The sequence below is a fragment of the Gigantopelta aegis genome, chromosome 4, assembly GCF_016097555.1.
Source record: "Gigantopelta aegis isolate Gae_Host chromosome 4, Gae_host_genome, whole genome shotgun sequence".
Lineage (NCBI taxonomy): Eukaryota > Metazoa > Mollusca > Gastropoda > Neomphalida > Peltospiridae > Gigantopelta > Gigantopelta aegis.
The window spans coordinates 55,721,896-55,748,193 of record NC_054702.1 but is presented as its reverse complement, the minus strand read 5'-3'; the positions used below and the strand labels follow the sequence as shown (position 1 = coordinate 55,748,193).

The 26,298-nt window shown below is 37.6% G+C and overlaps 1 protein-coding gene across 5 annotated transcripts in view; it reads left to right on the top strand.

Moving 5' to 3' along the window:
• Window positions 1–26,298, top strand: part of LOC121370783 (neuron navigator 2-like) — a 212,107-nt gene that overhangs the window by 41,375 nt on the left and 144,434 nt on the right. For 4 of the 5 annotated variants that reach the window (XM_041496248.1, XM_041496246.1, XM_041496245.1 and 1 more), the window contains exon 3: window positions 14,151–16,575. In XM_041496248.1, the coding sequence (XP_041352182.1) occupies window positions 14,151–16,575 (2,425 nt within the window). Of the gene's footprint in view, window positions 1–176; window positions 293–14,150; window positions 16,576–26,298 lie in introns of those variants that run through there. The other variant, XM_041496247.1, reaches the window with a different exon arrangement.

The window sequence follows — 26,298 nt, the reverse complement described above, 5'->3', positions numbered from 1 at the left end:
GATCTTTCTGTTTGGCCGGACTTTTTTGTACTTCAGTGACATCTTCACTGGTGATGGTGATGAGATGGTGGGAGTAAACTCTTTAAGAATTTTGACCATGTTAGACCACAGTGATTATGAATTATTTTTTTGTAAATCGGCTATTTAAGTTACTAAAAGTAATCGTGTGACAATTCTGTTAGTGTTCTGATTTTTGTTTTTGATTGGGTTGTTTTCATGCTCCAAAAAGTTGAGATATATTTCTGCACGATTACTATGAATGCTGGTGACACTCCACACTTTCTTTTAAAAGGTAAGTTTCTGAATTATGCTGATCATAATTTCCTATTTATTAAAGTATTATTAAAAATAGATTATAGACCAGTCACTGACGAAGTCAGAGAATGTGCCCGGGAGAGACGTGCTTGAACCTTAATTGGATATAGGCACGTTAATAATGTTATCCAATCCAATAGATCAGTGGTAGAGAGGCCTGACGATTGTCCCTTGAACTCCATCTTTACACAAATATGCCAGTCCATCTCCAGATAAGTCAGGTCAGGTCAGGTCATATGGCTTTATGTACACATTCATGGCAAGCTATTGTAGCGCACACCTGTCCTGGGCACAGGAGCCAGCTCCTCCATTCAGGAAAGGTGGGGGGGTGGGGGGGGGTGAGGAGGAACCGCCTGCACTGGCAGGTGCAAGTGAGCACCAGCAGCCCGACCGTGGTCGGTGGCAGGTAGAGGGTGGGTAATGGTGCTATGGAATTTTTGAATGGAGCCGAGTATTATGCCAAAAAGAAAAGGTGCACAAATTTGACTGAGGAATTTGGGCGCAATTTTGAACGGTCGGCCAAAAAGAAAGTTCCGGAGCTAATATAGGTTTTGACATTAGTGAATCGAGAGTAGCTCGTCCAGATAAGTAAGAAGGATACTGTCTTTATTCTGGAGATTTGCTGCCATCCTGTGCCAGCAGACAAAACACCTGACAATGATACATGTATATCACAACTTCCACTGTACTTTGTTTTGTGCAGAGAGATGAGTTTCAACATGCTAAAGTTTTTGGTTTTTTTCCAGTTTACTACCTTTAATAGATCCATGTATTTTGTTCTCCATATCATCCATGGCTGGTGTATCACAGACTGTGGTGTGTGCTTAGCTATTCATTCATTCATTCATTCATTTCAACTTATTTTCATGCTTATATCCATTTAAGGTTCAATTAAGCACCCAATACTGAGCAACACACCTCAGCTGTCTGGGCTGTCTGTCCAAGACAGTGGGTTAGTTGTCAATTGTTAGTGGTTAGTGAGAGAGAAGAGGGTGTAGTGGTCTTACACCTACCCATTGAGTTGTTAAAACTTGCTCTTGGTGGGAGCCGGTATCAGGCTGTGAACCCTGTACCTACCAGCCTTATGTCCGATGGCTTAACCACAACACCACCGAGGCTGGTGCTTAGTTATTTCAGTGGATGTACTTATCTGCTGATGTTAATTGTAGCAGAAACATGACAATCACTATTCCTTTCTTTTCTTAGCTTTGATGTAGAAGGTAGCAGTATACCAAATAGCATTTCATCAGTATTTACGTCCCTGGTATACATACATGTTGATTGAAATGCTGCACGAAGTTATCTTAGTCACATACTATTATGTTACTGAGCACTGTCTCTGTGGTATTTGATTTTGTGGTATACACCCAGAACAAATTCAGCACAAACATAGCCTAATTGCATTGTGTAGCAGAAGTTAGCAGACGTCAATAAGTAATAAGACCGATAGAGGACTGGTCTAGCTTGTTTTCTGGGTTAACAAACAAACTCTTGTGTTCTCCGAAATGTTTAATTTCCATTCCTTCCACCAACCTTTTAACCTAAATTGTCCTGAGACCCAGCTAAATGAGCCTTTGGAAATATTTGCTCAGACAGACTTATATTAATTGTCTCTCTGTTGAGATGGGTATTGCGAGAAACCATTAATTATCAGACGGCTTTGTGCAATCAATCTAATATATTTTGTGGATTTTTGTGTGCTTATAATAAGCTACTTTTGGTCTGTATATCAAAGAAGCAAATCACAAATTATTGCTTTTATATGTATATCTTGTTGAATAGATAATTAATTGCAATTGTAAGGAACAGATTATTTATTGACAGCTGTGTCACTGATGTCTGGTTTAGTTGTATAAACTTTTGTTAAAACTTTGAAGATTGAAAGCTAGTTTTTGAGGATTCTGGGGAGAAATGGTCATAGGAAAAATCTCCGAGGGAGGAACTGACTAAGAGGGAAATTTACTAGGGTGAAATAAATAGAGCAGAGTTGACAGAGGTGTGGGATGGTGGTGGTTGAGCCATGTCCTGTTACCATTTCTGATTTTATATATATATTTAATCTATACCTTTTGTGAACATAAAATGCATTTTGAATTATTACAAACCAGGATGACCTGAAGCATATTGAATTTGTGAACTTTAACATGAAGTAAATAATATATAATTTAACAGTAAAACATCTGTTATATACTTGACATCCAATAGCTGATGATTAATTAATCAACGTGCTCTAGTGGTGTCATTAAACAAAACAAACTGTTGTATATACAAAAACAGTCAAATATGATTTTACATTGCATAACTAAAATCTGTGCTTAATAAAGAATATTGTTTTATATATAAACTTAAATTAAATTGTTTTGGATTTTTTCTCACGTTATTATCATTCTTTAAAAATTATTCTGTACATGAATTTAGTATTTATTTTTATATAAAAAAATCGATATATACAGAAATGCCTTAAAATGGTTAAAACTAGAACTGTCTGAGCTTTTAAGTGACAAAAATATCATTTATGGAGTGCCACAATGATCTGGTTAAGCCAAGGTCTACTATACTGACAAGACTAATAAGAAAAGCCGTTGCAATTACTGCACTGATACCAGACGACCAGTTCTCGTTACTGCTTGTTAGATGGCTGGCTGGAACAAGAAATGATGTAGCATATTATTTTGGTCAGGGTGTAAATGGCATCCCATCTGCTGGCGAGTCATTAGGGATAGCATTTAAGTAGTTGTGTCCATCTTCATGTGATATCTGTACAGTATGAAGCACTCTGTATAAAGCTCTTTCTGTAATGGATGTAGTCTTTTTGCGGTGAATCACGTTCTGTGAGTATACGTAGTCTAGAGTTATAACAATAAATCCAGGGCTGATCAACAACCAGAACTGCATGGTTATATCCATATATATATATATATTTCAGTCTTTTAGAAACATTTTTTTAATTGTTAAATTTTGTAGAAAAATCCAAAAAGAAAGCAGTTTTATTCAAATTATGTAACTTGTTATCACATCTGTTACATGTATAATCCTCTCCCCCCCCCCCCCCCAAAAAAAAAAAAAACCACCCCAAAAAACCTTCCTATGTACTTAATTATATAAAAAGACAGAAAATGTGAAATACATGTACTGACTCTTATTTTCACAGAGGTCATGACCAGTTGTGTTTGTTGCCATCAAAATTTAACAAAGATATAAATGTAAGTTTGATGATGAGATAGAGGACTAATTCTGATTAAGTTTAGACTGGCTTGTATTTAATTGTCTAAGTATTTTATTGTTGTAATAAAATAAATAAATCTCAATTTTTTTTAATATTTACATAAATTTTAATTGGTTATAATATTAGGATCATGTTTTGTACCTGATTACATCCTTTTAAAACAAAATTAGCTGTGCTCTGATCCACTCACTTCTCACTGCAGCCAGTGCACCACGACTGGTACATCGGAGGCCGTGGTATGTGCTATCCTGTCTATGGGATGGTGCATATAAAAGATCCCTTGCTGCTAATCGAAAAAAGAGTAGCCCATGAAGTGGCGATAGCGGGTTTCCTCTCTCAATATGTGTGTGGTCCTTAACCATATGTCTGACACCATATAACCGTAAATAAAATGTGTTGAGTGCATCGTTAAATAAAACATTTCCTTCCTTTCTTCCTGGTCCACTCACAATGATATCAACAGACATTTTTAGTTCATTAACTTTAATCGGTTTTTACAGAACAAAAGCAAATGTTGGCATTGAACAGGGTGTCTGTATATTACAAGCAAAATGGCTATAAAACATAATTACTAAGGCTGATGTTTATGAATCTTTTAGATAACAGAAAACAGATGGCAATTTTTATGGGTTTTATTTTTAAGTGTATATACTAGCTAAGCATGGTTGTCTATATATGCTCTTTATAAAACAGGTCTTCACATGCATGCACTTGCTACAGCAATCTTACAGTGTAAAATAATGGCAGGAAATAAGGTAGAGCACCAAGCCCAGTTTGAAGTCCTTGAAGAACTTTGACAAACAACACATACATACATGCACCTTGTATAAAACATCAAAAACTCTACTATTACATCAGTGTGAAATACAAAAACAACTGAAAGAGCTTTAGAAGTTCATGTATTTGTATAAAAATGATGACTCTACCTGGATACACAAAAAAAGGTAGCTGAGGGACAAACATAGGTGCGATAATCGTTAACAACAGATCAAAGGGGTGCTTATCTCAGGTGGGTCCTGCAGGTAGATGGGGTTAAAAATCTGCTGGACCCGGACCAAAAGAATAACACGGAAGACAATGGGTGTTTGAGTTGCAAGATAAATCATCGGTGATGGAGATGGGATAGGGGACAATAAACAACTGGTGTTTGCAGATTTAGGGCTAATGTTGGGCAAAGATATTTAGTATCGGTCATCCGCGGGTTGGAAGGTGACAACTATATAGCTCTGCTGTACAGATCTTCAGAAACACCTATCTGGACAACTGTGATAAAATAGTCGAAAAAATACTTCGGACATGCGTCTCTCTGGACAACTGACAAAATAGGTTGAAAAATACTCATTTTGAGATATATATTTTTTTCTGGACAACTGTGTCAAAATAGGTGGAAAAATACCTTCATTTGAGACGTACACTTATCTGGACAACTGTGTCAAAATAGGTGGAAAAATACCTTCATTTGAGATGCACACTTATCTGGACAACTGTGACAAAATAGGTGATAAAACCCACCTTATTTTGGGATGCACACCTCTCTGGACAACCGTCACAAAATAGGTGGACTTTTTTTTTAAATCAGGATTAACGTTAATGCATTTCTTCTTTTGGAGGAATATTTTGGCCACTGAATACATGGATATGTATTCACATGTGTAGTTATTTTGGCTGTATTCAGTATGGATATCTCTAAGGGTGATGCCCCTGTCTTAATTTACCAGAGAGGGCCAGAGGTGAGAAAAATCATTTCACCATTCTACAACAGGTCAATGGACAAAACTACAAGATCTCAGTTTTCAATAGGTATTTATGGATTTTATTTTTCACATTAATTTGTGATGGTTTGATCAGTTTTGACTTTATCATGTGTGCATTTGTATGGATATTTTTGACTTTGTCATGTGTGATTTTGTATGGTTGTTGTCGGGCCGGGACGTAGCCCAGTGGTAAAGCGTTTGCTTGATGCGCGGTCAGTCTGTGATCGATCCCCATCAGTGGACCCATTGGGCTATTGATCTAGAATCAATTCCCTTCTGGCTATTTCTCGTTCCAGACAGTGCTCCACAACTGGTGTAACAAAGGCCATGGTATATGTACTATCCTGTCTGTGGGATGGTGCATATAAAAGATCCCTTGCTGTTAATTGAAAAGAGTAGCCCACGAAGTGGCGACAGCGGGTTTCCTCTTTCAATACCTGTGTGGTCCTTAACCATATGTCCAACACCATATAACCGTAAATAAAATGTGTTAAGTGCGTCATTAAATAAAACATTTCCTTCCTTTTTCTTTGTATGGTTGTATGGGTATTTCTGCAGAAAAAGGTGAAGCATTGGTGAAAGGGGTGGGGATGGGGGGGGGGGAGGGGGTGTCTTCTGATATTCAGTAAAGAGAGAGATGAATACAACAGAATTAAACGTTTGTACTATCTCTTACATGTGTATTTTTGATGGTGGTCCATTCCCCCAATTGAATCACATATGTGTTGATGGTGTAACTGCAATGCCCTAGTCTGTACAATACAATTAAATTACTGAACAAATAAATACCTTGCATGCATCACTATAATGTTTACTAAAAATACTGTCTAACTTCTACAGTAAACACCACAGACATATTACAAAACACTAATTTCTTTTCATGTTATTGTCATACCTGTTTTATATATGCCAAGAGATTATTTTGCTAATTAGAATACACTCTTTTATATATATCCAAAACATAAACAGTCTGTAAGTTATATAGCTGAAAAAAAAAATTGCAGCTTGCTTGGTTGCACTTCTTCATGTAAGCTTGAAATACATTGGCACGTTAACGTGCATGTGGCTTGGACTTCAAAGCCAAGGTGTGCACAGGTGAGAAAGTCAGGTACGCCACACATGTAATTTGAAAGGCAAACCTTCAATCAATGACACCAATCTGCCGAAGTGTGCAGAAAGGTAGTAGGTATGGTTCGACACCAGCGAGAGATGTCTACTTCTGATAAACGATGGCAGATTAGTCAAAGCTTGGTTTTTATTTTCCCATGACAGCATACACCGGTAGAAGATAATCGCTGGGTATGTATTTACATAACAAAGGTGCGATAGGTGAAAATGGCTCATATGATTATTGTTTATTACAGAGGCAGCCGAAAATTGCTTTTGCTTTAGGCACGTAGTTTTGAGTGTCAATACATTGTCAATGAATTATAGCTTTTAGGAAAATCCCTTAATATTGGTATTGCTGAATATTTGCTTTGCTGAGGTGAGGTGATTTTTCAAATATGTTATTTTGTAAGATAAATTTGCAAAATGAAGTTTTAAATGAATTTGTAAAGTGATCACTATACAGTGATATTTATTATATACTGAATTGAACAGCACTGAAAACACACCAGAGGTACAACCTAAGTTATTTTTAAATTAACAAACTAATGATCAATAATGTGTATGGGTGTTTTGTTGTTTTTTGTTTGTATGGGGTTTTATTTTGGGGGGTGGGGGGTGTTTTGGGGGTAGTGGGAGTTAAACATGAAAAACTGTTTAAAAAAGAAATGATTTCAGTAGTATAATTAAGTTAAGACACTGCATGACTATATAATGTTTTGAAAGTTGCAAGTTTTAGATACTGAAAATGAATTACTAAAATGAAATTTTTATTTGTGTATATTTTCAATAATTTTCAGTATATATTACTAATACTAATATACATTTTCATTAATATGAGGGTTTTTTTTATTCCCAATTCCCAATATATAGTGTGTAATTCAGTATAACAAAATTAGTATGTAGATATTATTTCCATCAGTTTGGATGTGAATGTAATTAAAGACAGCTGTTGTAGAGTACATGGTATAGCCAACTTAATGTGTATTTTAGTAATGTTCTTAACTTGAAATGGTGTCTGCCGAAAACACCCCTGTTAAAATGGTAATATCTCATGCTCATTAATATTAGCATTATTGACATGGAGTCTTAAGTGCACAATGGCAATATATCTCGTGACACAGAGTGCAGAATAATCTATTAATCGATAAATTACATATTTAAATATTGAAAAGTTATTTTGCTAGGGTGTTATGTCGGTTATAAAGAGGTGTTGTTTCTAAGTCAGTCTCGACATCAAAGTGTCACAACCTGTAACACGGTTTTGTGTAAAGTTGAGTAGAAGCAGGTTTTTGTGTCAAGCTGTGTAGACGCTGCAGGTGATAAACATCAAAGGGAACAGGTATGCTGCTGAATCTTCGTTAAAGGTAACACGTTAGCTTTTGCATCTATGTTTAAGGAGAGGAGGGAAGTGGAGGGGATGTAGCCTAGTGGTAAATTGCTGGCCTGATGTGCAAACAAATCTAGGATTGATCCCCATTAGTGGGCACATTGGGCTATTTCTTGTTCTAGACAGTGTGACATAGGCCATGGTATGTACTGTTCTGTCTGTGGGATGGTGCATATAAAAGAGTCCTTGCTGCTAATAAAAAATAACAGCCCATTGAGTGGCAACAGTGGGTGTCCTCTTTCATTATTTGTTTGGTCCGTAACCATATGTCCCAACACCATATACATGTATAACCATTATTAAAAATGTGTTGAGTAAGTCATTAAATAATTAATTTTGTTGTTCTTTCGTTTCATGTTTACAGTTTACATACACAGTATATCACCATTAAAATGTTAAAAGCTTCAACATATTCTGTTATGGAATAAGTCTGTTAAAATATAAAATTAGCAATATTGCTAATCTAATTAAGGTTTAGCACTTCTTTAATTGTAATCAGTTTATATGATGAAAACATAAAATGGTGTACATAAATATGACAGAAGCCTGTGTAACTAATACATAAGATGTTTTTTTTATAAACAAATTGGTACATGTATGTTCATATTCTAAAGGTTAATTACTGAGAAGGTCCAATACTCCAAAAACAAGGCTAACAATTCAGGACACAATATTTTACGAGAACAGAACATGAGAACCGATGTTCTGTTCACGTGTCAGTTACGCAACTTTAAAATCACAAGAGCTGCCAATCGGTTAAGTGGTGAAAAATTACATTCTAAAATTAAAAGTACCATATATCAGTAATGAAAATGAAAATGAGTTTATGTGTTTAAATACATTTGAACCACCAGTGTAGCACATGTATAGCCATAGTTGAAGTGTTTTAGGATTAGGTAAGCCTAACTCATCGGTTACGAGAACTATATTCACTAAACCGAACAGTTGGTTACCTAAATAAAACTTGAGTGAACTGACTTCTGGTTACCTAAGATTTTGAAATATTGGCCCCTGCAATTAAACTCTCTAATCCAGAGAAACAAAACTTATATACAAATTTGTTCTAGCAAACATGCACATTCTGGTAATATATTATATTATCTCTGTATACAGAAATGATCTGTAATCTGTGGTATAGAACAAAATTACTAGTTTCCATACTAGGTACCCAGAAGTTTACATCTTGAGAGCCATTTTGGTCAATTTGTTGCTATCATTTTGATGTTTGGTAAACTGACTTCCGCAAAGTCAATATTATATCATAACTTAATTGCTTCATCTTATGCTGAATGATGTAACTACCTTCAGCTTAAGCCATATGACCTAACAGTTTGGTCACAGTTTGGTCAGTGTGTTGATTCAACTGGCTATAGAGGGTGGGCATGGATGATTACTGACCTATGTAGTGCACTTAGATAGACAGAACTGGAGAGAGGTCGCTCACTGACCTATATTGGTAGTGATCAGTCTGGTAAGATGTTGGCAAATGAAAGAAAGAAATGTTTTATTTAACGATGCACTCAACACATTTTATTTACGGTTATATGGCGTCGGACATATGGTTAAGGACCACACAGATTTTGAGAGGAAACCCGCTGTTGCCACTACATGGGCTACTCTTTCCGATTAGCAGCAAGGGATCTTTTATTTGCGCTTCTCACAGGCAGGATAGCACAAACCATGGCCTTTGTTGAACCAGTTATGGATCACTGGTCGGTGCAAGTGGTTTACACCTTGCGAAGCACTCACTCAGCGATTGGAGTCGGTATCGGGATTAAAAATCCCATGCCTCGACTGGGATCCAAACCCAGTACCTACCAGGCTGTAGACTGATGCCTAACCACTACGCCACCGAGGCCGGTGTGTTGGCAAATGATGGACAGCTAGTACTTGTGGTGGCTGTATGTTGTATCTGGTACGATGATGGTAACTTAAGGTGCATTGTTATTTTGTTTTAGCCAATGAAGACATCAGAAAATTGATTAAAAGAAACCAGCATATATTTTGTCATTTTGCAATGCTGCCATTTTTATCCTAATTTTAAAAGCATTGACAAAAATAAGGAACAACACAGAAACCCAAGATATTCAGGCATTGTGATATTTTAAAAATCACATTTTATTTTTATTTGTCATTTCTGTTTTTATATTGTTCAGAAATTGGTGTTATATTACACGTACTAAAAGAATCCTTCATATGTGTGCATGTGGGACAGGACTATTCCACCCGAGGGTACATAATTTGTTGTCAGGGACGAGGCTTGCCGAGTCCCTGACATCATATTATGTACCCGAGGGTGGAATAGCCCTGTCCCCAGCATTCTCAATAGTTTAAGAAGTAGCAGGCTACAACAGTGATGATAGCAGGGAGCAAAGCGGGGGGTCTGGGGGTCTGAAAGTCACGTGTAACGACGAACCAACCACATCACCCGAAACAGTAACGCTGCTTGATAAAAATTTCGATGTGAACTAATCGCGTTTCAAGACAAATAAACAACTATTTTGGCACCTTGTTTGGATCCCTTTTGTAGGAGACTTTATTAAAGAAGAGAAAGCACTTCTTTTTTTTACCATCAACGAAAAGTAGGCGGCGGCAAAAGCTGTTTCAGGCGGCGATGAGAGCAGGTTTCCTTGTTTTTATGAAATATAAAAAGCATTTCTTGTGTTATTTTGCCGTTTACGTGACATCACCCAATGTTAATATCAGTGTAAACAACAGAAGTCATGTGGTCATGCAAGACCTATTTATTCCACATGGGCTTACGTCATGGAATACCCTGTCTTGCATGGCTAGGGATGGGAGAAACTTTATCTCTTATAACCAAACTGTAAAACAGAACTGACCAAAGTAGACAATTCTAATACCAATATGTTCTGTCTGCTGGCACAGTTATTAGTTTATTGTTCTGCAATGAAGCAACGTTGAGTTAGTACCATAAGTCTATTTGAAGACTACAGATTTAGAATTAGAGACTACAAAAGAAGTACTTAGTAAAAGCACACAAACCATAAACAGGAAACTAATTACCTAGACGCAGTTGACACAGATGTAGAAAGGAATACGTTCTATGGAATCGGCAATGAATGGCACTCAAGCATTTGGACGAAACATTTTTATCTCTAAATGCATGGTTTACTTAGCGAAATGGGTCTGTCTGTTGGCCCAGCAGCTGAATAAAATGTCTGGTGTTTTCCCATTTTCGCCTTGGAGGGGGGTCTTCTCTAACTAGGCAGACCAAATTAACTGTGCCTTGTATCTTGTATATAAAAATGTTATCTGTCTGGGACTCAGCTGGTGGGTGCCAGGTGTTTCACAATCAAATATAATTGAAAAACTGTTTCCCTGATTTTGGATTTTTTGTTTTGTTTTATTCGCATTTAGGGAAAAAAACATATATAAGAAAAAAATAATGATGGTAATAGGGTACAATATTATAACTAATCAGTAGCTAATTTATGTGTTACATACATAGCACTGGAAAGTCCAATAACCCAGTGGTCGCCTAATCTGCAGTCAGTCTAGGATCGATTCCCGAATGTAGGCCTATTAAGCTATTTCTAATTCCACACATTGGTCAACAATAGGTGTAAAAAGGCCATGATATATACTGTCCTGTTTGTGGGATGGTACATATAAATGATCCCTTGCTGCTAATAAAAAAAAGTAGTCCATGAAGTGGCCAAAATGGGCTTTAACGATCTCTATGATGTTTATAACCATATGTCCAACACCTTACAGTCATTACATAAAACTTTTGGGGTTTTTTTTCAGCACAGTCTCTATTTTATGGAAAATAACTGGAATAATGTTCATAGAGATCGATAGAGATTCATAAAATCAACCACTGTTTGGTCAAATGCCCATTTGACTCTGCATTGTGCAGAGATACGGCCCAGATCATATATTACGGTTTTGTTGTTCATATTTATTGAATACTGGTTGGAACATAATAAATGTTTGGCCATAGCAATATTTGCCTCGATGCAGCACTATATTTCCCATTCCTGATCTCTTCCCAACCCTTGCTTTCATTCAAGATATTTACTGTGTACTTCTCCTCTGGATTTAAGTATTATAATTTGCCATTTTGTTTTTGTTTGCTGATGTACATAAACTTTGATCCCATGGCGATACCGAAACAGGACGAAATCCGTTTCTCATTAACATGGACTTATGATGCAGTGAAAAGTTTACTGGAATATTTGCTTTGAACTGCAGTGGTTCTGGTTTCTATAGTGAAGTTGACCTGTGATCTACCACCATCATGTATTGATTGAATACAAGTATGTGTCGGGTCACTGGCATTTTTACCTGTTAGCAGACGCACATTATTTACCTGTCGGATAGTTCGCACGATGTCGCTGGTTTGTGTTTCTGATTATATCCTAATAATTCCTGTCTTTTATCGGTTTATAATCAGTTTTCAAAGTCGGCGTGACTCTGGTTGATCATTATTATAGATGATTACTGTACGTGTATGTGTGAGAATAATGAGAAGACTTTTTTTACTGGCTGTGTTTATTGATTGCATTGTGTATCAGCAACATGATCTTGTACTGTGTAGACTGCAAATGTGTGGAGACAGTTTACTCATAAAGAACAATGATTTGCACCTGAGGCAATTTAAATATACATATATACAGTGAAACTTCTCTAAACTGGACACTTTGGGGACCAAGTAAAAAGTCTGGTTTTAAGAGGTATCCGGTTTAGAGAGGTTCTCTTGTACAGATATTTAAAAAGGGACCATAAAAAATGTCCGGTTTTGAGGAAATTCCGGTTTACAGAGGGTCTGATTTTGAGAGGTTTTACTGTGTATATATATAGTGAAACCTGTATAAACAGGAATCCTGTCAAAATCAACCAAGTTTCATGGTCCTGAATTTTCTAAATTCTAAAAGGCAATTCTCTAAACATTGGATCCTAACTGTCTAAATCTGATAAATATTTGGTCCACAGAGTGATCCAGTTCAAACAGGTTTCACTGTGTGTGTATATATATATATATATATATGGAGTACATTTTTATTATGCAGGTTTATTCAGTGCCTTTTTTAATGTGGGATTTTCTTTAAATATTCAATGTGGGTTGTTGCATCTCATGTTTATCTTTATGCCACAATATTTCTTAATGTGTGTGTGTTATTTTTCAAATACGATCAGATGCATTGGTAATCATCAAACTTTAAACACGAAGAAGCAACACTGGCCTCAATAATCAAAACTAATCATTTACAAGGGAGATCATTAAATCATGAATTTGTTCACAAAATATTAATACGATTTCTATATTTTCACTGTAACTAAACTACAGTGAAAATATGACGTTTCACCGGATATCCACTGGCCTCAATAATCAAAACTAATCATTTACAAGGGAGATCATTAAATCATGAATTTGTTCACAAAATATTAATACGATTTCTATATTTTCACTGTAACTAAACTTCAGTGAAAATACGACGTTTCACCGGATATCACTTTCATGGTTTATATAGATCTATGTATTTCATTGCTATATAATTTTTTTTTTTTTTTAAATTTCAAAATAATATTCAATTGTATTACAGACTGCATGCATTTGTTATTATGGTAAATAGAGCTGTTAAAGAGTCTGTACATGTTCAAATTGTGGCTAAAGTCATTGTTAATTCATGTTGTTACCCAGTGCTGTTCTACAATTGATCATATGGGTGTTAAGTTCTAAGATCACTACCCATCTGACACCATCAGACAACCAAAGAGACCAAGTGAAAACTGATTTTATTTCTAACTACAGCAATATATAAAACAAGCAAAGAAAAACAGTATGCAAATTAATGTGTGCTGACAAGGTTAGCCCTTCCTCCCTGGTGCCAACAATTAAACATAAACGCTCTTATCTCAGCACTGAGAGAGACACGGGTTTGCTAATTACACACATCCGGACCAGTATCTCCCCTCCCAAGTATAAACTATTTTATATGGCTTAATTTACCCCCTTGAACTTGAACTACGAATTTAAAGTTAACCCCATATATTCTAACAATGATTAACCCCATATATCCTAACAATGGGGGAACACATGATCAACACCATGCTTATTATCTTTTGCCTGATAGTCAGTAACTGAGTACAGGCAACCCAGCAAAACCTACCAGCAAATTGAACTCTGTGTTTGAATAAAAAAAATATTTTATCAGTGATGGTTTCACAAGACAGTTACCACCAATGTGATCAAATCAGGCACAGCCCTCAGGTATATTTTGTTACTATGGTGACTAGAACTGTTAAAGAGTGTGTACATGTTCAAAATTTTACAAATTACTTTTCAGTGTTTATTTGTACTCACTGTGACTGGTCTTTGTTTGTTTTGCAGGTCCGACCCCGGTGAGTTCAAAGAACAGCACCAACTCTGCCTTGCTGCGAGCCACCTCGCCCAGCAGCACCCCCCACTCTGGGATCCCCACTCCCGGAGGGAGAAGTCTTTCGGGACCGAGGATCCCCACAGCGGCTGAGAAACAGTCGAACAGAACCAGTGCCAGCTCCACCAGTTCCACGTCATCTTCCAAGAGCACGGGCAACCCGGCAAAACCTTCGAGCAACAAGAACTCTATGTTGGACAAATTCAAGTTTTTTAATTCAAAGGAAAAAGATAAAAACAAGAGTGTTAGCAAGAGTGCTTCAAAGACAGCTTCCTCAAAGACTACTAGTAGTAGTACTTGTACTACTACTTGTACTACTACGACTCCAGGGTCAAGGTTGTCCAGTGACACAGATTCTGGCAGGGACACAAAGTCGTCAAGCTGCAGGAGCTCCAGCTCAACTGATGCTGGTGCCAGTAGCAGTAGCACCACCACCAATGGGTCATCAAGCCCAAAGCTGCCGGCTAAGTCGGGAAAGAAATCGCTGGCTCATTCGCTCAGCACAAAGAGAGAAACGAGTAATAGTCTGACTCCAGACAATGTAGCTAAGCGCAACACCCCATCCCCATCATCTCAGAACCGGACCTCGCCTAGTGTGTCTGCTCGCAATTCACCTGTGCCTGGACGTAAAACTGGTACAAAAGACAGGAGTGAGTCTCATGGAGGTCAGTCCAGTCCTACGCCTTCTAAGAAGAGTTCTTCTTCCAACTCTAAAATAGGCAGCTTGATTCCAAAATCTGCCTCATCTTCAGGAAAATCAGGGTCTCAGATTCCAGCACCAAGCACAGGCATTCCAAAACCTTCCTCAGGTAAATCCTCCAGCAAAGAAGACAAGAGCAAGAATGTGCCTGCCGTTCCAAGTCACAAGAAGGCTCTATTTGCCTCGCTGCCTGGGATGAATGCCCACAAGTCACTGTCTTCCAGCACCTCAAAGAGTTCACTTCAGCAGTCTACCAGTCCTGCTGGGACTCCTGCTGGGACTCCTGTTGGACCGGTCAGCCAATCGGGTTCGTTTCACTCAAGCATGAGCCAATCGAATTCTAGATCACAAAACATGTCGTCTGCTGTGGAGAGCCAACTGCAGCAGCAGCAGCAGCAGCAGCAGCAGCAGCAGCAACACGCTCGGGTCAATGTTCAGGAGCAGCAGAGAATAAAAGACAGTTTTCCGCGGGTTAATCTCCAGGAGCAGCAGAGAGTGACTGAAAACAGTTCGGCCAGCATCTCCGTGCCTCGGGCCACGGCCCACGTGATGGCAGACATCACGATTCCTCCCAAGTCGACCACGAGTCAGATGGGACAGGTCGCCGGTGTCCCTAGTGGGCGGGCTGCACCGGGAGTGTCTAGAACTCAGGTGGTCAGTCCCACTCCTAACACGTATGGAAGTGTCACATTCTCACAGACGGTCAATGTTGTGAAGCCTCAGTGTACTGTGGCTTCGCAGTCGTGCAAACCGACCGTGTCTAAAGCCGACTGCAATACTCAGACGAACCTGTCGGTCCTTCAGAAGACGATCACCCCCACGAAATACATGAATGACCCGAAAGGGGGTTCAACTTTCCGACCAGCCAGTCCTAGAGTCGAACATCCCAGTAAATCGAGATCGACCACTCCTTCGAATATCGGAAGCCCGTTTTCTTCCGAGAACATTATCATTAGGTCTGTCCCGGGAGATGTGATCTGTCAGGACAGATCCACCACAAACTCGCCCAAACTTGGTGTGAAAATGTTAAACTCGCACATGGGGAAACCCGCGAATAATGTGGCAATAGTGCAACCTCGTTCGGGCGAAAAGGTCGAAACAACGTTCGATGCCGACGTGAGGACCGAAAAGGTGAGCAAGACCGACTGCAAGGAGACAACGTTTTCTGAAAAGGGGACGACGTTCGTCGACGATTCTGGTGAGACGATGGACATCAAGCCCATGCCTCCCATCATGAGAGCTCTTCCATATGGATACTTCCGTGGATATTCCGGATACTCGGGTCTCAACTCCAACAGAAATTTCCACATCCCGGGCATCTCGGTGCCCCAGACCACCATGTACGCCACGAGCACGCCCAGCAGGCTCGGTGTGGCGAACCGACCACTCTTTGAGCATGGCAAATATTACTCGGGACAGATTAAAAGGACAAATTCCAACTGCCCGAGCATTGCTGATACGGACTACGGCTCGGATGCGGAGACTTACGACTACGTGTCGGGTTACATGTCTGATGGGGATATTCTCAAGAACAACAAGGGAGACGACTGGACAAGCGGGTACCTCAGTGAAGGCGGTGCATCGCTGTATGCGCGACGTCTGCAGCAGCGCTTCCGGGAAGGGATGCAGGCTGTGAGAGAGTGCATGCAGAAAAGCAGCGCAGTCGTTGATGATGACAGGTAGGTTTATATCTTTTCGGGTTTTTTTTTTCTTTTTTTTTCTTCAAAAAATGTTTATCTCTCTTTTTAGATCCCTAATGGTCCATCCATCAGTTTGTCCATCTGTCTTGTCAGTGTGTCTCACATATAGTTTTCTGGACTTTGTTCTGCAATGCCTAAAGATATTGAGATAAAATATTGTGTATAGCTTTATCAGTTGCTGATCAAATTTGACTTTCGTGGGTATTTCCCATTTTTGATAAGAGTTATGGAACTAAGGAGATTTACAAATTTTGTCCAGACTCAATCTCTAATGACATCACACACATACAATTTGTATGGCATTGTCATCACATTACTGTCTCAGACTCTATTAGAGTCTCGAGTCTCGACTCTAAAAGCACAAGGCCTAGTTTGGGATATGTATTGGTTTAGCAATATTCTATGAATGTTTAATTAAATGATTGATGTTCATGCAAAAAACCTTTTCACTGCAAAGTGTTTTGGTGTGCATAAATTAGGGACCAAATCATTGACATAAATTTTGGCGACATCAAAAAAGCAAGACCACTAGATACTGAATTCTTTTACTGTTTGTTGCACTGCATATTAAATATACCACATTCCTCGTATGATTTTACTGCTGTGACTGGTAAAAATACTACGTTAAAAAACTAAATACAGAAAGAGAACCCATCATTTAAAGGGAGCTATCACTCTGGCTTCCCATCACCCCCCCCCCCCCCCCCGAGTCATTTTTAGCAAGTGAATCAGAAAAAAATAGTACAACAAAAGGATTAAATATCAATGCTCAGTATGCAGTATGGTAATATGTTAAACGGCTCCACATAATCTATGTTAGGGAAGTAATTAATGTAATAGATATTTATTTAAAATACACCTGCACTACAAAACCATTGAAAACTTGTCCATTACCTTTCAGTAATGGATATAAAAAAAAACCCCACTAGTTTATGACCGTCCAGAACCACTAACGTTAAAATCTGAACTTACATATTGGATACATAATATTTTTTATTGGTGTATTTTAAGAAGGGGAATATCCTCGTAACTCCATTCCTGAAAAATAATGGGACTTAGCCCTAGCAGGCCTCATCTGCATTATTTTTCAGGAATGGAGAGTTATTCGGATATTCCCCTATATACGTAACTGACAGCAGTAACATGGTGATAGCTTAGGCAGGCATAGTGGTAATGTAAAATGTCAACTCAGTCTTCTTCAGTCATTTACTATATTAGCAGTAATATAATATTTACACTCACTTATTAGATTACAGACACTCTTGGGTTTCAATATTCATTTATTACTTATAGTTGTCAGCTGGTCAAAATTGTTTACTAGATGAGAAGTTGCTTATTTGTATACTTCAATTTTATTTTCATATTGTACTTTTCCTGGCACTCTAATAAAAAGGGAGACAACTCTTTCCACCTTAGGGTCAGCTCTAGGGGAAATAACTACGGATTGTATAACTTTTTTTTTTTCCTAATGTGTCGTTGCTAGGTAAATTATTAACTTAAGTAAAAACATGCTGTATTTTACATGCATTTTAATTACTTCATGAAGATCAGTATGAGAGATCTATTGTTAGCAAGTTTCCCTCAAGATTAAAAAGAAAAAAGATAAAAAATGTTTCCTTTATATAATTTAACAAGATGGAGTAGAGGGTTGCAGCAGAAGCTTGGTGATTCATTCTGTGATGAATCATACATTGTATTTTAGCTGAACTGTCTTGTAAGCACAATTTGCTAAGTGAACTTGACATTTACCAAACATTTACTTATCCGCTGTACTCCTTATGTGTACATGTGGTGAACATTTATATTCAGCAGTATTCCTATTAGATTTTTAACCGTGTTTACAGTGATTTTATTATTATTTTATTATTATTATCATTATTAATGTCAAATTGATTTTTTGCTGAAAGTGACTGACTGGGTATTATTTAGAATCCTAGTGGTAGCAGTCGGATAAATGAAAATTGATTAAGTGGAGAAAAAAAAACCCTTTTAGTTGCTAGGCAGCGCATATAAGATGTTTATTATTTCCTTAAATTTTCTATTTCCGTACTATTTCTATACTTTTTGTTTGCAGAGTCCACTTAAAAAATCATTAATACTAGTTCATTTTATGAGGTTATCAGTGTTAGTAGGTTTTCTATGTCCAACTATGTGCATAAATACAAATAGATTGTAGGGCTCAATCCACTAGTACCTGTATTGTAAATGGACTCAAATATAATCTTTCCTAGTGTGAGGTTTCAGAATAAACAAAATAAATAATTTGTACATAATTTTTTCTCAAGAATGGAATAGAATTGAAATAAAATCAAATATCTGACATAATAATAGATATTAGCTTTTTCAGAATTTTCTGGAAATTTTTGTTGATGCTGGTGTAACATTTAGGTCCATCCATCCCATCCATCCATCTGTCCGTCCATCCTTCCTTCCTTCCTTCCTTCTTTCCTTCCATCCTTTAGTTTCTAATTGGTCATAACAAACAGGAGACCATCATGATTTCATAGGGTGGAAACGGATCTTCTATTTTTTTCTTCTCTTTTAATTTTTGGTTGTCATAACAATCATGTTAGATTTAAAACTAAAGAAAAGTGCTTGTTTTTTCTTTCTTTTTTGTAATCTTGTGGGTGTTTTGTTGTTGGGTTTGTTTTTGTGTTTTTGGTGGGGCTTTGGGGGGTGGGGGTGGCATGGTGAGGGAGTTTGTTTAGTTTTAGGTTTTCTTTATTTTATTTTATGATTATTTTGTTTTTGTTTTTTTATTTGGAGCAAACAGTACTTTTCTTTCTTTCACATTATTACCATTATCAATCAGAAGTTTGTTGTTATTTTCCCACTTGTTTTCTAAGAGTAGACGGTCAGCTATTTCTTGTGTGGCTGCCTGTTTGAGAGCACATGGTTGTTAACAAGACTTGTAGTGGATGTTTTGCTTATGAAGACAGGTGGCAGTGGCCAACAAACACTGACAGTGACTTGACATGACAGCTGCTTGTAGAGACAGCTTCAAGAGGTGGCCGGTGTTGGCCAAGGTTAAAAAAACAACCATCTATCTCTGAGATCTGTCTGCATGGAGAAATCTCTAACTATCCAAGATCTCCATCTCCAGACTTGTTCTGCATTCACAGACACTTTTTCCATCCATCTTAATTCATTTTCTGTCTGTAAAATTTAAATCAATGTTCCATTTAAAGACGTTTATTATAGTTCAAGTAATAAGGTTACAGCTGAAAATGGCAGATGGAAGCGTATTATGTAACAGACAAAATGTTTTATGATGAATTTTTTTGGATCATAAAATTTAAATTTATATTTTCTTTTCGAACTTTCTGTTGTAGTTCAAGTTATAGTTACAGTTTAGGCAGACAGATGGAAGCATATTGTGTAACCATGGTGTCACAGACAAATGTTTTATGAAGATTTTCTGTTTTCGATGTGACAAAGTGTTTTATGAAGATTTTCTGTGTCCATGTGACAAAGCGTTTTAAAAGATAAAAGATAAAAGATAAAAACTTTATTGCATATAGACATTCCACATACGGAACTGGATGCAAAACATATGTACAAACAAAACACATACAAACATTATACAAAGATTTTTCTGTGTCCATAAAATTTAAATCTATCTCTGTTTTAAAACTTTCATTATACTTAGTTAAAATTGACAGACAGAAGTGTATTAAGTAACTATATTGTGTCACAGACAAAATGTTTTATGACACATTTTCTGTCCAAACATTTTTAATCTTTCTTCTGTATTCAAATGTTCATTATCAACACAGTTTCAGTTGACAGATGGAAGCATATTATGTAACCATTTGTGTCACAGACAAACTGTTTGATGAAGATTAATGTAGCTGAATTTTAAACTTGACACCACAAAAGATTTAATTGCATTTCACTGATCATACCCAAGTAATGACTAATCGTGTATGAACTGATCAGAGCCGAACGTTTCATAAACTTTGAGCCATTGAGAATCAATGTTTCAGTATGGCACAGCCCTATAGGTACTAAGAATACACTTTCTGGTATTTTGTCCATCAGTGACTCATACAGTTTGGCCAATACTTAACATCAGACTTTGTATGGTCTGGCATTGTTCCATCGACACAACCGGTCACCGAGATCAATTCTGTTTGTGGCTTAATGGACCTTTTGTGCAGCTTTAATGACTAAATCATTTCTCATGGCTTAATTAATACTGTTGTTATTAGTCTTATTGGCTAGGTGCAGTTGTGCTAATTGGCATCAAGTTGCAGTTAAAGGGACATTATTAGAGTTGAGGTTTACTGGTCTTAAGCCATAGTTCGGTTATTTGTTTTTCTTCTTAATGAGGGACGGGATCTAGCCAAGAGTAGAGTGCTTGCCTGAGGTGCCTGTGTCAACGGATTGAATTCCCCTAGTGACCCTACTCTCTGATTGTTTTTTCACATTCCAACCACTGCAAACAGTACTTTTCTTTCTTTCACATTATTACCATTATCAATCAGAAGTTTGTTGTTGTTTTCCCACTTGTTTTCTAAGAGTAGACGGTCAGCTATTTCTTGTGTGGCTGCCTGTTTGAGAGCACATGGTTGTTAACAAGACTTGTAATGGATGTTTTGCTTATGAAGACAGGTGGCAGTGGCCAACAAACACTGACAGTGACTTGACATGACAGGTGCTTGTAGAGACAGCTTCAGGAGGTGGCCGGTGTTGGCCAAGGTTAAAAAAACAACCATCTATCTCTGAGATCTGTCTGTGGTATAACAACTGGTATATCAAAGGCTGTAGTATATATGCTGTCTCTTGCTGCTAATGAAATTTTTTAGTAGGTTTTCTCTGACTGTAAGTGTCACAATGTCTGAATCAGTGTGCTCTATACAGTGTAGCTGTGTCATTAAAAAAAAACCCATCTTTCTTTCTTTTGTTCTAACTAACTTTATACATTCATTTCAAATCGGGGGCGGGATGTAGCTGAGTGGTACAGTGCTCGCCTGGTGCTCGATTGATTTAAGATCAATTCCCGTCAGTGGGCCCATTGGGCTATTTCTCGTTCCAGCCAGTGCTCCACAACTGGTATAACAAAGGCTGTGGTATGTACTATCCTGTCTGTGGGATAGTACATATAAAAGATCCCTTGCTGCTAATCGAAAAGAGTAGCCCATGGAGTTGCGACAGCGGGTTTTCTCTCAATACATGAGTGGTACTTAACTATATGTCTGACGTCATATTACCATAAATAAAGTTAAAGGTGAACCAAACTTTTGATAGAGCAGTTAATACCACAAGTCCTACCATTGGTGATAAATGTGACAGTGTTTGTTGTAAAAAAAAATTAGTTTCATCTTGGCAAAACATGTGTGCAATTTTATTTCATCTAGTACCACTGTGTCAATTAGCCTTGTGCTTGAAACATGTATGGGGTACCTGTAAAAAAAATCCCCCACAATTTGTACTAAACCAGGGTTGTTGTAAAAACATCTGGTTATATTGAAACTAAGCCATGAAAGGTACCACTTTCTTCAATTAATACTTTGAGGGAGATGTTGTAGTACTGATATTTATGGGTCATAGTTTGGTTGATATATTGCATATAGTGTTTTTAATCACAAACATTAACATTGTCACCTATGGGATTTTATTTGGTATTGTACAACCTTCAGAGTGGACTACTTGGATTCTCTTCTCCTCGTGTATGTAGAGAACTATCTATAGCTCATCAGTGGCCGCGAGTGCTTTGTAAGGGTTTCTTCCCACAGGTAACTGTTGTGTTGAGATGCATTCTGTAACACACCTCGCACTACACAAACACAGAAAGCACAAAACAAGAGCACAAACAAATAAAAATTCCTCTTCCCTAGATTCCACTGGGCTCTGAATCTCTGCCATGTCCGTGAGTACTGGACAACCTGCAGTACATCTGTTAGCGAGATCACAATATCTCCCCAAAGGCTGGCTTGTCGGCTGGCTTGTCGATGTGCGACTCCTCCATAAACTGTGAGCTATAGATCCCAGCCCTGTTTGATGAACAGAAAAACAACGATAAAATTACACCGGCAAGAAGGGTAAACATAGTTTTTTAACCCCTCCACATTGTGCTCAGAAGTGTGTGTGTTTTTTGTGTGACTCTTGTGATGAACAGTGGGGGTCTGGCTAAACACTGATATCAGGAGGGGTGGATTTCATGTGGTGGCATCCGCAGACCTTTTCTTTTCTGGTCTTATGGAACCAGGTGAGGTTTTTTTAAAAAGATTTTTTCAGAGATAGGCAGGCGGCCAATTATATATCTGGTTTAATTGTAAGTCACGAAGTCGGAGGTAAAAAGTGTTGAGATATATATACTGCTGTAAAGACTGTTATAAGCTAAAAGCTTACATCGTTTACAACAAATTTTTTTTTTTTTTGTAAGTTTTCCACATGAAACATAATACCAAAAACAATAACAAAGATGAATGAGTTACCCAGAAAGATGGTGCTAGTAACTTGTCCACGGCTTGAACTAAAGAATTCTTTACCTATGGCAATTTTGAAATACTTTTTTACCATAGACAAAATGTTAACTTAGGCAATTTTGAGCCTGCCCAGAGCAGTTTTAAACCAGTTATTTCTGTAACAAATGAACATAAAATTAAAACAAAATAATCAGGGCCATACCCTCCGGGGGGCAGTGGGGTTAGTTGCCCCCCTGATAATCTCACTGGTTTTTTAACTCCAGAAAATAGCATACACGTCTCAGGGTTTAATTTGTATAGTGTTTCATTTGTTGATAAAAAATAGTTCTCCCCCCTCCCCCCAGGATTTTGTTCAGGGTATGGCCCTGAATTATCCCTTCATTTGATGGAAATAATGTTAATCCAGTATAAAAAAAAATTGCCATTGGTAAAATCCCAGACAATTAATATGGAACAGAAATAACTGCCATTGGTAAAACCTTGACAATTCATGTGACAACTTTAGCATTTGCCATTGGTGCCACCCTTAAGAGAGAAAATGTAAAGACTGTTTAATGGCTCCTCCGCACCTTGTTTCAGGAGTTGCCTTTAGATGTAGTAATTGTGATGCTAATTGGTCTTGATTGTATTGTGAGAACAGAACTCACTTTAGCTGAGTGTCCACTAGCCCTCGTTTGTTTATTTGTGAGAAGAATATGGCTAGAGTGCTCTTAGTGTTAAAAACTGTCAATTTTGAAATTTTCCAATGAGCAAAGGACTGTTAAGTACTGCTTTTAAACTACACATAGTTTCTTAAATTCTGATAACACAGACAGTTAGTTTGATTATTTTGGAGTTCATTGATAATATAAAACTTAAATGTTTCCAACACCATTAAAGACAAAACCTGACATGATTGTCCAAAACAGAGCTAGCCACTTTCTGATGGGGGTTTCAGGATCTTCTTGTAGTGTCTGTGCTATTTATTAATATATAAGTTTAATGTTATTCATAAACTCAAAAAAAACCATCGAAGTAAAGGTCTGTGGCCTAAGATTTAGGAAAATGTGTATATTTGTGGACAGTATACATCGCATTTCAGGCAACTGCTCTGACTCTGAGCTGGGGGTGGCATGTAGCTCAGTTGGTAGAGCACTCGCATAAGGTGCTTGCATCATAGGATCGAATCACCTCAGCGGACACATTCTCTGACAGGTTTTTTTTTCCAACCAGTACCTCACGACTTGTATATCAAAGGCTGTGGTATGTACTGTCCTGCTTGTGGGATAGTGCATATAAAAGATTGCTTTGCAGCTAATGGAAATATGTTACATCTTTTCTCTCCAAGACTAAATGTCATACCAACATGTTTGACATCCAATAGCCAGTGATTCATATATAAGTGGGCTTTAGTGGTGTTGTTAAACAAAACGCACTTTAGCCTATGGGCCCTTGCTGCTAATCGAAAAGAGTAGTCTATGAAGTGGCGACAGCGGGTTTCCTCTTTCAATATCTGTCTGGTCCGTAACCATATGTCTGATGCCATATAACTGTAAATAAAATGTGTCGAGTGCATCGTTAAATAAAACATTTCCTTCTTTCCTTTAGCCTATGGGCTACATATGTACCTCTAACCCCAAGATACAGGCATGATGTAGTGATAGCAATCCATAGTGACACATAGGGAGTGCTGTAAGTGACCCATTATATCAGATTCCTCTATATTTAGAATACAAAAATGTGCTGTAATTTGACCTGTCCGGGGCGGGACGTAGCCCAGTGGTAAAGTGCTCGCTTGATGCGCGGTCGGTCTGGAATCGATCCCCGTCGGTTGGCCCATTGGACTCTTTCTCATTCCAGCCAGTGCATCACGACTGGCATATCAACGGTTGTGGTATATACTGCCCTGTCTGTGGGATGGTGCATATAAAAGATCCCTTGCTGCTAATCGAAAAGAGTAGCCCATGAAGTGGCGACAGTGGGTTTCCTCTCTCAATATTTGTGTGGTCCTTAACCATATGTCTGATGCCATATAACCAGAAATAAAATGTGTTGAGTGCGTCATTAACTAAAACATTTCTTTCCTATTTCCTTGACCTATCTATAAAGAGCAGGGTTTTATGCCATCATTGGGGAGAAAATTATGTCTTCATTTAGGAAAATCAAAAATGTTTTCTTTTATTAGGTTAAAAGTCTTCTGTTTTTTTTATTACAGGAAAGTAGCATTGGTATACATCATAGTTAATAAATGTATTTCTCATATAATCCGTAATATTGTTAACTGAAGCAGTGTTGGAAACAGGTTTTTGTTTAATGACACCACTAGAGCACATCAGCTATTGGATGTCAAACATTTGGTATTTCTGACTCACAGTCATCAGAAGATACCCGCTACATTTTTCTTAATGCAGCAAAGGATCTTTTATATGCACTTTCCCATAAACAGGAAAGCACATACCATGGTGTTTGACCAGTTATGGTGCACTGTTTGGAATGAGAAAAAAACAATCAGTTGAATGGATCCATCAAGGTGGTTCAACCCTGCAATGAAAGCACCTCATCAATTAAGCCAATAAAGCTTACTCTGGGTTTGAGCAATTGATGCGATTTGAACACATTACCTACAGACTTCAAGACCATAAGCCAGTCCTGCCTAATCATTAAATGTGACTGGTTATCTGTTTTGTATCATGAGCTATGGCGATCCTACAGTGCGGTGTGGCTTATTATTGTTTTTAATCGAGAAGTATTTCATAAGCCAGACTATATTAAACTGCCACAACAAGTAATGACATTACAAATGGTGATGTGGTGCTTTAACTCTTGTGCCAGACAGACTGCCCAGATTGCTGAGGTGGTGTGCCCAGAACAGCATGCTTGAACCTCAGATGGGTATATAAGCACCAAAATAGACCTCTTTAGATGTGGGGTAAGGTGGCTTGCAGGGTTTTATATATTATATTAGGGTAAAATTTAAATGTCTGGTTCTGAAAGGATCAAGTAATATTTTCACATTTTATGCTATTGATTCGTCCTAGGAAAACAATATATTCTGAATAAAGAATATTTGTAATTTTTAATTAAATTCAATGATATTTAGCCAATTTAATTGGAACATAAAAAGTTGAAAACAGTTGTCTGCCACTATTGTAATTACTGGTATTGAGCTAGGGAGTCTTGTTTCAGACACTTTGTTTTTAATTGGTTTATTGCAAATTAAGAATTTGTCAGTTTCCTCATGTAATGTCTTTTATGGCAAAATGGCATGTTCCATTTAAATGACATTATAGGG